The 13,475-nt window shown below is 42.2% G+C and overlaps 1 protein-coding gene and 1 long non-coding RNA gene across 5 annotated transcripts in view; one reads left to right on the top strand and one right to left on the bottom strand.

Moving 5' to 3' along the window:
• The window catches only part of LOC133096844 (uncharacterized), a 140,445-nt gene extending 128,868 nt beyond the window's left edge, over positions 1-11,577 (top strand). Inside the window, exons 2-3 of the long non-coding RNA XR_009701861.1 lie at positions 3,610-3,719; positions 11,429-11,577. This is a non-coding gene — a long non-coding RNA (uncharacterized LOC133096844). The remainder of the gene's footprint in view (positions 1-3,609; positions 3,720-11,428) is intronic.
• The window catches only part of CHN2 (chimerin 2), a 323,464-nt gene continuing 316,631 nt past the window's right edge, over positions 6,643-13,475 (bottom strand). For all 4 annotated transcript variants that reach the window (XM_061198631.1, XM_061198629.1, XM_061198628.1 and 1 more), the window contains 3 exons: positions 12,944-13,081; positions 11,166-11,271; positions 6,643-7,210 (listed from right to left, as the gene is read on the bottom strand). In XM_061198631.1, coding sequence (XP_061054614.1) covers positions 7,039-7,210; positions 11,166-11,271; positions 12,944-13,081 — 416 coding nt within the window. In that variant the 3' untranslated portion in view covers positions 6,643-7,038. The remainder of the gene's footprint in view (positions 7,211-11,165; positions 11,272-12,943; positions 13,082-13,475) is intronic.

The following is a 13,475-nucleotide window of genomic DNA, read 5'->3' as shown; positions in this document are numbered from 1 at the left end:
CTGGTTTAGCCATAAACATGCTATGCAATTCTGGCCAAGGTGTTGTGAGGGGATATATGTCGAGGGAAGGATTTCTTAGCTATTAAATGGGACATGCAGGATGAGAAAGACATTGTCCTGCTTCTCCTTGAAGCCATCTTCTTATAGGATGTTTGTCAAAGCCTGAGGGAAATGCCAATAAACCGAGCATGATGGAATAGAAAGAACGACAGAACCAATCTTGGAGATGCCCTACATTTGGATTTCTTGTTGAGATAATTAATGTCCCTATTGTTGAAGCCCTTTGCATCATAGTTTCTTATTATGTGCAACAGATACTTTCCTGACGGATGAATCTAGTGCTTCTTAAAGGTTAATGATCATCTCCTTACTATTAGAAGTCAGTAGTCCATGCTCAAGCAGCGGTCTGTATAGGCTGTTGGTATTATATTGACCTTGCCATGGACTTGGGACTTTGTGACTGTTCCTGATTGTTCCAAGGTGATCATCTTGACCATTCCAAGAGTCAAGAACCTGTTGGCCCATCAAACCTGATGGGTTTTAGCATGTGACCCCTGTGGGAAAGAACCCATATCACACACACACACACACACACACACACACACACACACACACGCTTATTCCTCACTTGATCCATGGCACTCAATTCCTGAATTCCTGGCCTAAAGAGATCTATTTTTGCCTTGTCACACGTGTTTTCTGCTTAGACTTTGGAGTCTGAGCATCTCTCCTTGGTGGGCTGTTTGGCCTGAGCTTCTGATTCTTGCAGCCCTACGTTGCCCCTGGCAGTAATGCCCTGCTCCAGTCCCATGCCTCCACATCCTCCAAACCTGCCAATTATGGACTAACCTGGGCTTGCCCTACCTAAGGATGGTCCTGCGTACAATAATCAACATTTGTACATTACTATCCAGTTTATACTGAGCTTTTAGTTTTTATATTCAGGATCTCAATGGATCCTTGCGTAGAAGCACTCTGACAAGAAGGGGAGATCAGGTACTCTGTTATTACGCCCATTTTCAGATTCGGGAACTAGAACAAGATTATACCCATTGTGTAAATTAGGACATAGAAAAAAATCAGGTAATTTGAGTGATCAAAAATCTATTCCAGTAATACTTGCTTAACTCTTTAAGAGCATTTTGAAGTACACAGTTTTTCAAGAAAGTATGTTAAGGTTATAAATTTTCGGCAGCAATGAAAAATTTGCCCCCGTGGATGATTTATCATACATATGAGGTTTATAAGCCTATGAAAGGAGAGCTTTATGGGTTTTTCTTTAAAAATACAGGTTTTATCTTCTTTCTTTAACCCCATTCACTGTAAAGGTTTAGCAACGTGCTGTACACCACATTGTCCTCACTGAAAAGCTCCCGTTAAGTTACAGGGACTCCTTAGTTGCTATATCCAAAGGGGACTCATCACCTTATCATCTTTTTTTTTTTTTTTTCAATTTATAAGTCCAACAAACTATAACAGTCACTTTATTAAAAATTTTTTTTATTATTATTATTTTTTATTTTTGGCTGTGTTGAGTCTTCGTTGCTGCAAGTGGGCTTTCTCTAGTTGCAGCGAGCAGGGGCTACTCTGTGTTGCAGTGCGCAGTCTTCTCAGTGCGGTGGCTTCTCTTGTTGTTGTGGAGCACAGGCTCTAGGTGTGCGGGCTTCAGTAGCTGTGGCATGTGGGCTCAGTAGTTGTGGCTCATGGGCTCAGTAGCTGTGGCTTGCGGGCTCTAGAGTGCAGGCTCAGTAGCTGTGGCGCACGGGCTTAGTTGCTCCGCGGTATGTGGGATCTTCCCGGACCAGGGCTCGAACCCATGTCCCCTGCACTGGCAGGCAGATTCCTAACCACTGCGCCACCAGGGAAGCCCCACCTTATCATCTGTAGCAGCATTTGACCCTGGTGACTTCTCCATCCTTGAAGTTCTATCTTTCTCTGCTTTCTTCTTACACTCCTGACTCTCTGCTTCCTCCTCTGGCCATTTCTGACCTTCCTTTCAAAGTTCTCTAACTTTGCCTGTTCCTTAGACTTTATTGTTACCCAGGGACCTATTATTGGTCTTCTTTATTTCAGCTGACTATACAGTCTGATCTCATACTTCTTTCTTGAGCTCCAAAACCATGTGTTCAGCCATTTGCTAGACATTTTTACATGGGTGAACCATTAGCACCGTATGCATCCTGCAAACTGAACCCATGATTTCTCCCTGCTGAACCCCCTTTCCTTCCTGTATTCTCTTATCTTCCTAAATAGTCATTTAATTGTAAAAACCAGAAATGAGGGTGTCATTTGTGACTTCATCTGTTCAATCTTGGCATCAAATCAGTAAGTCCTGACAACCCCCTAAATATCTCTCTTATCATGACTCTTCTCCATCTTTCCTGTTGGGAGTAAAGTTCAGTTTGTCATTGCCTATAACATCTTCTTGATTCGCTTCTGTCTTTCTAATCTTACATCCTCTGGCCTATCCTCCATGTGTCACCAGACCAATCTTTCTAAGTTTGACTCATACTTGGCACACAAGGTTCCTTATTCCCTGGCACAGACGTGCTTGTTTAATCTCATTCCCCCTCCTCTTCCCTCACATTTCATGTGCTGGTTAAACCCCACTCTGGAGAGTTCTCTGAACTTTCCGTGCTTTCATGTGTTTACGGCTGGCACCTATGTACTCTGCCTGGGGAAGCCAGGGCAAGTCTCAGCAGAGAGGAAACTTTGAGTTGAGACTTGCAGGATGAGTAGGAGTGTGCCTGACCAGCATGTGGTGTCCACCATTCTTGATCCCACGGAGTCTGTAATTCAGTGGGAGACAGATGGACACACAATTGCAATACTTTGTGATAACCGATGGATTAGAAGTATGTGCAAATGGCAGTAGAAGGCAATGAAGGAGGTCCTTGAGTATGATAATATCCTTTCAACTCAGGAAAAAAATGACCCTGGCTTATTTGCATTTACAAAGCATCCAATGAAGCAAACCCCTCCAAAGCGTAGGGTCTAACATGGTGCCTCGCATGTAGCAAAATATATTGAAGTGGAACAACGAAATGGACTAGGACATTGTGAAATGAACCTGAAGACAAGGAAAGAGTCTTTCTGAACCACACTCATGAGACCCTCTATATTTCATCAAAATGGACTTCATTTGCCCTCTTCTCCTTCTCATCCTCTCTCCTGAATGTTGGTGCTCTAGAGAACTTTGAATCAGGCCTCTCCTGTATTTCTCTGTTCTGGGTCCCTGGGCACTCTTATTCAATTATTACCTTGGTTCCAATTAGTACCTCTGGTGTCGCTCCTAAATTCCTACCTCCAGCTTGGGTCTGTTAGTGCAATTGCTCATGAAATATCTCTTCCTGGAAATTTCACAGGTATCTCTAGTTCATCATGTCCAACATGGAACTCATCATCCTCCTTACTTTTTCCACCCCTCCTCAAGAACCTCTGGCTCTCTTTGTGTTCATTTCAAGAAATATTATCCAGTTGTCAAATTAAGCAGTGTGGGAGTCGTCCTTGATTCTCTAATCCAATCTATAACCAAACGTTTTCAACTCTGCCTCCTAAATATAACGCAATTCTGTCTATTTATCTCTGCCTTGCTACCACCTGATCCAGGCTACATCACCTTAGACTTATAATGACAACAACGAACATGCAAGTGACTCCCTGCATCTACCTTCACTACGCCCATCTGCCTGCATATTCTCTGATGGATCCACAGTCAAGTAAGTGATCTTTAAAAAATGTAAACAAGATTGTGTCATTTGTTTCTTAAAACCCATTAATGCTAAAGGCAATGTGGTGTCCTAGACTGTATCCTGGAACGGAAAAAGGACATTAGCGGAGGACTCATAAAATCCAAATAAAGCCTGGAGTTCAGTTAATAGTAATGTACTAATGTTGGTTTCTTGGTTTAAATAAATGTACTGTGGTTATATAAGATGTTAACATTAGGGGAAAGTGGGTGAGGAGTACACAGGAACTCTCTGTAGTATCTTTGCAACTTTTCTGTAAATATAAAACTACTCCAAAATTAAGTTTATTTAAAAAAAAAAATTTGTAGCACCAGCGCCTTTTATGTTAGAGTCCAAAATCCTTAGCGTGACCAGCTTTCGCTCTCCAGCCAAACTAAACTTATTATTTAATTCTTCCAGTGAGATAAACCTTTTCCTTGCCAGTATTCACAGTGTCTGGCCCATTAATAAGTGCTTGATAAATGTTGGTTGAAAATTAATGAACATTACATTTTTAAAAATCAAAAGATTGACTGTAAATTTGGGGATTGATAGATCTTGGGAATTTGTAAGCTACCTGAGTTGGGTTTTCAGTTGGAGGCAGGATGGCCCAGGCAACACACCTGTAGTGGTATGTGACTTTCCTCAACTCCCCGTATCTCCCTTCCCTCGTCCCTTCCAGGCTGCTGTCCTTGAAATTCTGCACCAGGCCCCTTCCGAGCTTGGAGACCAGGTGCCCATTTATGTTAACGGGAGAGAGAAAAAGGTCTTCCCCCACCCACACTGCCCTGTCCCGTCTCCCACAACCCACCTGTGGGCAATTTAACAGTGGGTTCTGGAAACAACACTGCCTCCTTTCAGGTCTAACTACTAGAGTTATTTCAATGGCAGGAATTTCAAGCCAGGTAAGAGGAGCCACGTCAGGCTGCCAGATGGTGGGGAAGATAGGCATGGGTGAGCAGGCTTCAGACTAAAGGCAGGTAGAGGGGATCAGGTGTTGTAATCACATTTGAGAAAAGGAGTCAAGTGAACCTCATTACACATTATAGAGCCCGTTATAATAAAACCCCTTATTATTACTCGGAGTTGGATTTATCCCGGGACAAATCCTTTTCTCTCATGTGTCTTCCTTTCCACCTCATGTTATATCCTTTCCCCTCCTAAGTCATCATTCTTAAAATAATGATGATAATAAGAAGTAACTATGACTAATTACTTTAGATCATCATTTCATCTAAGGTGTCCCAATCAGAATATATCCAAACCCAGTTTTTCAGATAAGCGAACTCGTTCCCAAGGTCATATGCAGCTGATAAGAGGCAGATCTGCTATTCAAAGTCAAGTCTTTCTGACTCCAAAACTCTTTTTCTGCCCTCCTGCAAGTTGCCTAGGGTGATCTGCTCTAAGCACCACATCTCTCAATGAAGGACATAAACAAACACAATGGGTCTTTATAGAAAGGGAAGCTGGAGTATTGGAATCTTAATTGCAGGCAGGCTCCTCAGGAGGAAGCTGGAGGAGGGAGAGGGGTCAGGAGGTGTGGACTCCGTGGGGTGTTTGTTTTCTTATCATGTCTTGGTGATGGTAGACACTTTATTGCCCACAATCCATCTGGGAGCAGTGTTTTGAATATTCTGCCCCCCTTTCCCCCAACATCAATTTCCTTCACGTCTTCCAAAATGATAGACAGAAGAATTTAATACATTTAATGCTTTTCCTTCCATTTACACTATCATAAATTACAAAGTATTGATCACTTCACAAAATAAAACCATTTCCAGATAATTTTTTGACAGTATCAAGAAGTACATAAGCTACAACAAACGAATCTGTACAGTTGGGAGGAACGATACTAGCAGGGACCAAGTAGAACCATTCTGACCCCCGTGTGCCAGCGGAGTCCATCCACATAGCCCTCGGGACTTTCTAGGATGACAACTGCACTGCCCTCTCCCCTTTCAGCTCACTTATCACACAGTAATTCTCTTCTGGTCACTCCGAAACAAGACTAGTGAGTAATGACATGAATCATCTCAGATAATCAGAGGAAAAGACGTTGTAGTTGGGGTTAAGAAAAAAAATTGATTGACAGTTTTTGACGTTTTGAATATTTTACCTATGTTACAAAATATAGAAATCTTGGTGTGGAAAGCTCATGCTAAGATAAATATAACCAATAAGATAGAACTATAGTAATCAAATCATATGAAATTATTATCCATCAGAGTTACTTTGATCAAGGAGGAACACACATTTGTAAAAACCAAACATTCATTCTTTTAAAAACAGGCTTGTTTATAAAACAAAAATGAAAAAAATCAACAATGACTCTGCAGATTCACTTTTCATAAATACAGAAATGTGGCGAAAATGCAACTTGACATTAACAGATGAATTCAGAATGCTTGCCTGAAAAGAAAGAAGTGCTAACTTTTTACATGGCCCAGATATAACCAGTGTTTCCAAATCATTTTATGTAAAATGACCATGTTCTGCATGTTCTGTGATGTACACACATGATATGGAAAGACTATGACCAATTCCAGAACATACTTTGGGATTTCACAAAATTTTTATGGAAAGAAAATTTGTGGATGTTTCAGACAATCCTACAATTGCTATAAACATACACCGCACGACAGCAAAATGCCAGTGCTTAACAGCAAAAACTATCAAAAGCAGGGACAGAGGTGGGAGGTGAAATTTCATTGCAAAGCACTGATAAGGACAGAGGTATGTCAAGATAATACTGCATTCATGGTAAACTTTTCAGGGATCACAGCAAGAAGGCAGGACAAGGTACACAGGGTAATAATCAATGCACTGCATTGAGTTCTATTTGCTAAAATAAAGTAACATTCTTGCAGCTAAAATAAAAATACATTTTACAATATAAGTTTCATTTAACATTTAACATAGAATTGTCTTCTTTTTGTAAGTGGAAAATGTATAACTGTATCAAGTACCTCTGAATTAAGTTCCCTTTTATTACTGATAAGACTGAAGTTTAAAGGTCTACGTTGTTTTTTAATAAGTTAAAGAAAGATTTATTAATCACTCTTCCAGCAAAACAGACATACGAGGCACAGCAAAGACCCAGGCGAGGGCTTTTTCTCACCTTCATCCTTGCTGTTCTCCTGTGGAGGGGGCCAGTGTCTATGAGACACAATAGCCGACATGGCGATCCTCTGTGGTCCAGGAAATTCCGCCACTTGTTTGGAAAACAAATCAAGTGTAAAAGATGTTTTTATTTCTTTAGCCTTATCAACTTAGATGGGGCTGGGGCCATTCAGCTCACTTCCCTGGTGGATTAAAACAAAACATCTTCGTTTTCTATTAAAATCTGCACAATCAGCTTTTGGTACCGCATGTCATGGAGGGTGGTGAGGGTACTGTCCTCAGGGGGCCTCATCAGCGTGGGCCCAAATACGATCCCCAGATTTTCAGCATTCATGAAATTGTCCTTTTCATTCAGAGTCACCCTGCAAGACACACATATACACAGAGGCATTATGCAGACTCGAGGGTGGATTTGTATACTGATTATGAACTTCTCTGGTTTGGGAATTTGCAAAAGAAAATTGAGAATTGGAATTAGAAGTATTTTTTAAAAGGTAATTTTCTGACTAAAAAAAAGTTTTAGATTATTGACATTGCCTTCAGCCAGTAGAAGTGAACTACTAAGTCAATCTGGTATAGACACACTTTTCAAAATTACAAAATCAGTCCTTCTTACTAAATAAACGTGCAACTCTCATTGAGGGAATATTGGTTTAAAGGGGCAGTAGATTATTAGGTGGCCCATAGTGCATACAGATTTAGTCTAGGCTTGTATGGATGTCTTTTTTTCCCTCTTGTCGCTGTCTGTCTACTGGTCTGTATGCTGGCAAACCAGGAAGCTGAGGGCAGATTCCCTGTCTGCTGGCAGGGCTAGTGCCTGAGGAGAAAGGTCAAGCCATCATCATGGGACTGGGAAATGGCTGGAATGTGGCCAAACGGAAAAGCAGTTGGACATTATTTCTAGTTCCCACAGGATGAGGTCTGGAGCAGTGATTATTGTTGGAATTGAAAATCGTCATTTCATCACTAATCAATCATTAGGGAAATGCAAATCAAAACTGCAGTGAGGTATCACCTCACACTGGTCAGAATGGCCATCATTAAAACATCTACAAACAATAAATGCTGGAGAGGGTGTGGAGAAAAGGGAACCCTCCTACACTGTTGGTGGGACTATAAATTGGTACAGCCACTGTGGAGAACAGTACGGAAGTTCCTTAAAAACTAAATATAGAACTACCATACGATCCATCAATCCCACTCCTGGGCATATATCCGGAGAAAACCATAATTCGAAAAGATAAATGCACCCCAATGTTCATTGCAGCACTATTTATAATAGCCAAGACCTGGAAGCAACCTGAATGTTTATTGACAGAGGAGTGGAGAAAGAAGATGTGGTACATATATACAATGGAATATTACTCAGCCATAAAAAGGAATGAAATAATGCCATTTGCAGCAACATGGATGGACTTAGAGACTGTCATAATGAGTGAAGTAAGTCAAAGACAAATATCGTATGATATCACTTATATGTGGAATCTAAAAAAAAAATGGTACAAATGAACTTATTTACAAAACAGAAATAGAGTCACAGATGTAGAAAACAAACTTATGGTTACCAGGGGAAAGTGGGGGGGAGGGATAAATTGGGAGATTGGGATTGACATATACACACTACTGTATATAAAATAACTAATAAGGACCTACTGTATAGCACAGGGAACTCTCCTCAATACTGTGTAATGACCTGTATGGGAAAAGAATCTAAAAAAGAGTGGATATATGTATATGTATAACTGATTCACTTTGCTGTACACCTGAAACTGACACAACATTGTAAATCAACTATACTCCAATAAAAATTATTTAAAAAATAAAAAGAAAATCATCATTTCAACATCCAGGTTCAAGAACTGCAAAGCCTTTAAAGGATGAAGTTCAAACTCCAAAGTTGGCTTAATACCTTCCAAATAGAATAAAATTATGATCTCTCTGATAGTTTGCTTTAAGGAATTTAGGTTTTAGGATGTTCCTAACAGATCTAAAAGGGATTACATTCTCCAAAGAAGAGCAAAATAGGATTAACATATGCTTAGGTTTTGCACAGAAAGCCATCCCTTTGTGTTTATTCTCTTGAAGGTAATTAAGACTAGCCATTTAGCATTATTTTAGGAAGGTTAATTCAGCTTGCATTGCCTTCACCTTGCGAAATTAAGAGGGAGGTAAGAAAGAGGACATTCTTCACTTTCAAACTGCTCATATTTCCCTGCTAAGTCAGGCATCACACCTGACCAAACAAGATGGCTAGCAAACCCACCATAGTAAAAATACTAAATAATTGGCATTTAAGATTCAACTGGCACATGTCAGCATTTCTCCTGAAAATGATACTTTGCCTTCCAAAGTGTAACAGTTGGGCACTGAAAGAAATAACTTAGAGCTATTTAAAAGCCATACTGACATTCAAGTCTATTTTTTATCCAAAAATTACTTGTACTCTTAAATTCAATAAATTAATCAGGGACTTCCCTGGTGGTGCAGTGGTTAAGAATCCGCCTGCCAATGCAGGGATCATGGGTTCAATCCCTGGTCCGGGAAGATCCCACATGCCGCGGAGCAACTAAGCCCATAAACCACAACTACTGAGCCTGTGCTCTAGAGCCCGCAAGCCACAACTACTGAGCCCACGTGCCACAACTATGAAGCCCGCACGCCTACAGCCTGTGCTCCGCAACAAGAGAAGCCACCGCAATGAGAAGCCCGCGGACCACAATGAAGAGTAGCCCCCGTTCTCCGCAACTAGAGAAAGCCCACGCGCAGCAACAAAGACCCAATGCAGCCAAAAATAAATAAAATAAATAAATTTTTAAAAATAAATTAATCAAAATGGGACTCTTCTAAGCTACATGTTACATCCCTGATCACGTTGAATATGAGCAAGAGTATTTATATGTTTTAAAGGTAGAAAAATTAAAACCTCAATGCCTTACTGTTTCTACACTGTTCTCCACTTGCTTCCTTTCACTTACTGAATGGATCTGTAAGTTGGTCAGTATAGACAATTTTTTTTTAAAATCTAAGAATGGGCTGTTGCCATGTAACTTCCAGAAACACAGAGGAAGGCACACAGAAGCACCCTGATCCTTCCAACATCTCAAAGACCAACTCATTGACTTCACTATACAAGTACAGTGAAGGAAAGAGATCCATGATTTAGGTAAAAGAGTCTGGGACCAGAGACTTAGTATCCTGTGAGCACCCATCGCCATCTGTCTCACGTGCTCTCACACAGATAACCCAGCGTGTAGCCCTCTGTGGCAGGCACCCTCTGAGACGGCTCCCAGTGATCCGCGCCTCCTGGAATTCATACCCTTCTGTAACCCCTTCCCCTAGAGCATGGGACCTAGTGACTTGCTTCTAACACATAGGGTATAGCAAAAGCAACGGGATATCACTTCTGAGATTAGGAAAGACTATCTTTCATCTTGGGTGCTCTTGCTTGCTTGCTGTAAGGGCGGCCAGCTGCCATTTGGGTGAGCGGCCTATGGGGAGACCCATAGCACAGGGAACTGAGGGTGGCCTCCAGAGAACAGTCAGCAAGAGAGGCCTGCAGTCTAATAGCCACTGAAGAACTGAATCCTGCCAAACACCATGTGACTGACCTTGGAAGTGGAGGCTCCCCGACTCAAGCCTTCAGAGGAGGTTGTAGCCTAGCTGTCAGTTTGACTGCAGCCTCATCAGAAACCTTGAACCAGAGGCACCCAGTGAAGCCACCTGGATTCCTGATCACAGAGACTGCGCGATAATAAATGTTTATGGTTTTAAGCCACTAAGTTTGGGGGCAGTTTGTTCCTCAGTGATAGATAATTAACACGTCAAGTAAAACAAGAGATCAGAGTGGGAATGTGCTTGTCCAGAAGGAAGGCAGCCTCAGGAATCTGGGACTCTAGTGAGCAGGAGGACGAACAGAACACAGAGCACGAGGCCGGCATGGGAGGAAGGTGCAGAGGCGGAGGCAGTGCAGGCAAATGGTGAAGACCGAGTAAGGCCCACGGCTCGGACTGGGGTTCAGTCCTGGCTTTACTGCATCTCTTTGCATCACTTATTGAACCTCCCCAAGTTTCAGCAATATCATCTAACAGTACCCGCCTCACAGAGATAACACATCTAAAGTGCACAGGAGCAGCCCCTGCCACAGAGTGAGTGGCTGGCAGTTATGAATGGGGCCGGCCTGGAGAAGGCAGCCTAATTCACTCTGAAGGGCGGTCTGTCTGCTCAGCGGGTTGGGGAGGCTGTGAACCTTTCCTGATGCGTTAACTGCCCGGGGCAGGTAGGGGCTGCAGAGGCAGCGCCGAGGAGGAGTCAGCTTACTTCTTTAGGTGGATCATCAGGTACCGGAGGGTCTCATAGTGGGCAGGGGGAAGCAGCATCAGCACTTCGTGGACTGCTTCCAGCCTCTCATCCGCACTGGAGATTTCTGTGAAGATCACACGTAATGAATATTCGGGCAGTGTTGAAACATTAAAGTTTTCAGGGAAGTAACAAGTTTGGTTTGTTCAGGTTGCAGAAAAAGGGGCAGTCTACTAACATTTCACTTAAAGTAATCAATGTGTTCGTGTCTTGCTGTATTGCAGAAAAGGGTTTGAGGCTGGGAACCACGTGCGTATTGAACGTCCACTGGCTGTGTGGCAGGAGGCTGCCCACGGTCCATGCCCTCCAGGAATCTGCAGCCCTGTAGATGCTTGCTGGTGGCACACGCACCGACTGTGTTTTGCCCATCTTCTGAACACTGGATTTGCTAGAAAACTCACTATCCCCAGCTTTAGTTTAAATTGGACCACACTTGGGAGCGTTCTCTTGAAGTTGTCTACCAACTCTTTCCGTGGCGGGCTTCCATGACGGAATACACTCTACAATGCAAGGGCACTGACAGGTGAGCCAGCCAACTCAGTCTGCACTGATGGCACTTTTCACCAGAATGTTGGCATGGTTAACCCCAGTGTGCCGTCCAGGTTAGGAAGTAGATAGTAGGCACATTAACAATGGGAGGAAGCATGCATGCTTCTGCTTTTTAGGACTCTGATAGGTATTGGCAGCCACTCAAAGAAAGCTCCCCTGGTCACTCCTCCTGGGGTAGAGGGCACCCTGCTGCCAGAACCTTCTCCCCCAAGACCACCAGGACCCAGGAAAGAATGCTCTCACCAGGGAGTTAGGGCCACAGCTCATCTGGAAAGTACACCTTGCACTAATCCCAGCCTGCCCACGTCTCTCCCCATCAGGCATCTTGTTATTATATTTAGCAACACATACCTTTAAAGGTTATATTTATTTTTAATAAAAAGTTCCTTGAGGTGTGCTTGACTTCTACGTCATTCATTCTAGCACCTGACTCTCCCCTTCCTCACTATGCTCCTGGACAAAGTGTAGTGCAATTCCCCCCACTCCCCAACACACATATACACACTATGGTTCTCTCTCCTGACAGCGGTGACCCAAGTGCCAAACCCTGAATGAGCAGCTATGGACTGATGGAAGTCCAATGCTGACGTTCCATTCCTGGACCTGTGAGCTCAGCTGTCCAAGCCTAGCTTTCCTCCTCTGTACAATGGGATTAGAGTATGTGATTCATCAGGTAGATGGGAAGATTAAACAAGGAGATATTGGTGAGAGTTCCTAATATAGTACTTGACAGTATATTCTGGGCCTATTACTAATTTTGAACAGCATCAATGTGCAAAACTTGGGGTATGACTTTAATTGATTAGCAATGGGATTCTGCCTAATAGATGAAAGTAGTTAATCTATACAGTCCTCATTGAAGAACAGCTGATTGTTTGCTGCAGAAACATTCTGCTTTCAACATATAACAGAGTAAGCCTGACTGTGCTGGTTCCCAGCAAAGAAGAAACGATGGGGAGAGACAGAACTGCCTGGCACCCAGCTTCAGCCGAGTAGAGCTGGCTTAGTACTGGGTCAACTCAGCTAGTGAACTATGCCTGGTTTTCTCTAAACTGTACCATTGTGCCCTCACTTGGCAAAGCAAATCCTCATGCAATAATTTAATCAGGTCTAAGTTTTAATTTTCTTGAAGTCAAAAGCATTGCACTTAAAACTTTGGTGCCATTTAAAAATTAGTTCTCCATACTTACTTGCTGCTTCTATAAATCTGGAATAGGTATCATAGGTGATGACAGGAATGGGTAAGTCTCTGAAATACAGTTTAAGGGCTCCAGTGATGATGTTTATGTCTGGATAGATGTTGGCAGATATATCGGCCTTTTCACCATCTGAAAAACAATCAATGATCCAATTCCTAATTAGGACCTTATTTCACCAAGTTAAAGCATGCCCAGAAAGAAAAAAAAGATCCAACAATGAATGCTCCTTTACAAGTTTCAGCTGACTACTTTGGCTTCTAATAACACTGAGATGCAGGAAGCAACAAAAGAAGTTTGGTGAGAGGGATTTTGGGTCTGAGGGTAAGTGCAGCCAAAAAAGTAGTGAAGTAGACTTAAAATAGTTCTTTGGGTCCCAGCCCCTGGTAATTTGCTAAATAGAAATCTAGCACAGTAATTTATATTCTAGACACAAAGGTTCATAATAGAATAACAATCTAATTTGAAGTAAAAAAAATCAAGAATCTCTTATTTAGTATTCTTTGGACTTGGATTTGAAGATCAC

Source organism: Eubalaena glacialis, chromosome 8 (genome assembly GCF_028564815.1).
Source record: "Eubalaena glacialis isolate mEubGla1 chromosome 8, mEubGla1.1.hap2.+ XY, whole genome shotgun sequence".
In the NCBI taxonomy this organism is placed as follows: domain Eukaryota; kingdom Metazoa; phylum Chordata; class Mammalia; order Artiodactyla; family Balaenidae; genus Eubalaena; species Eubalaena glacialis.
The sequence above is the reverse complement of the archived record's forward strand: the minus strand, read 5'-3'. Positions and strand labels throughout refer to the sequence as shown.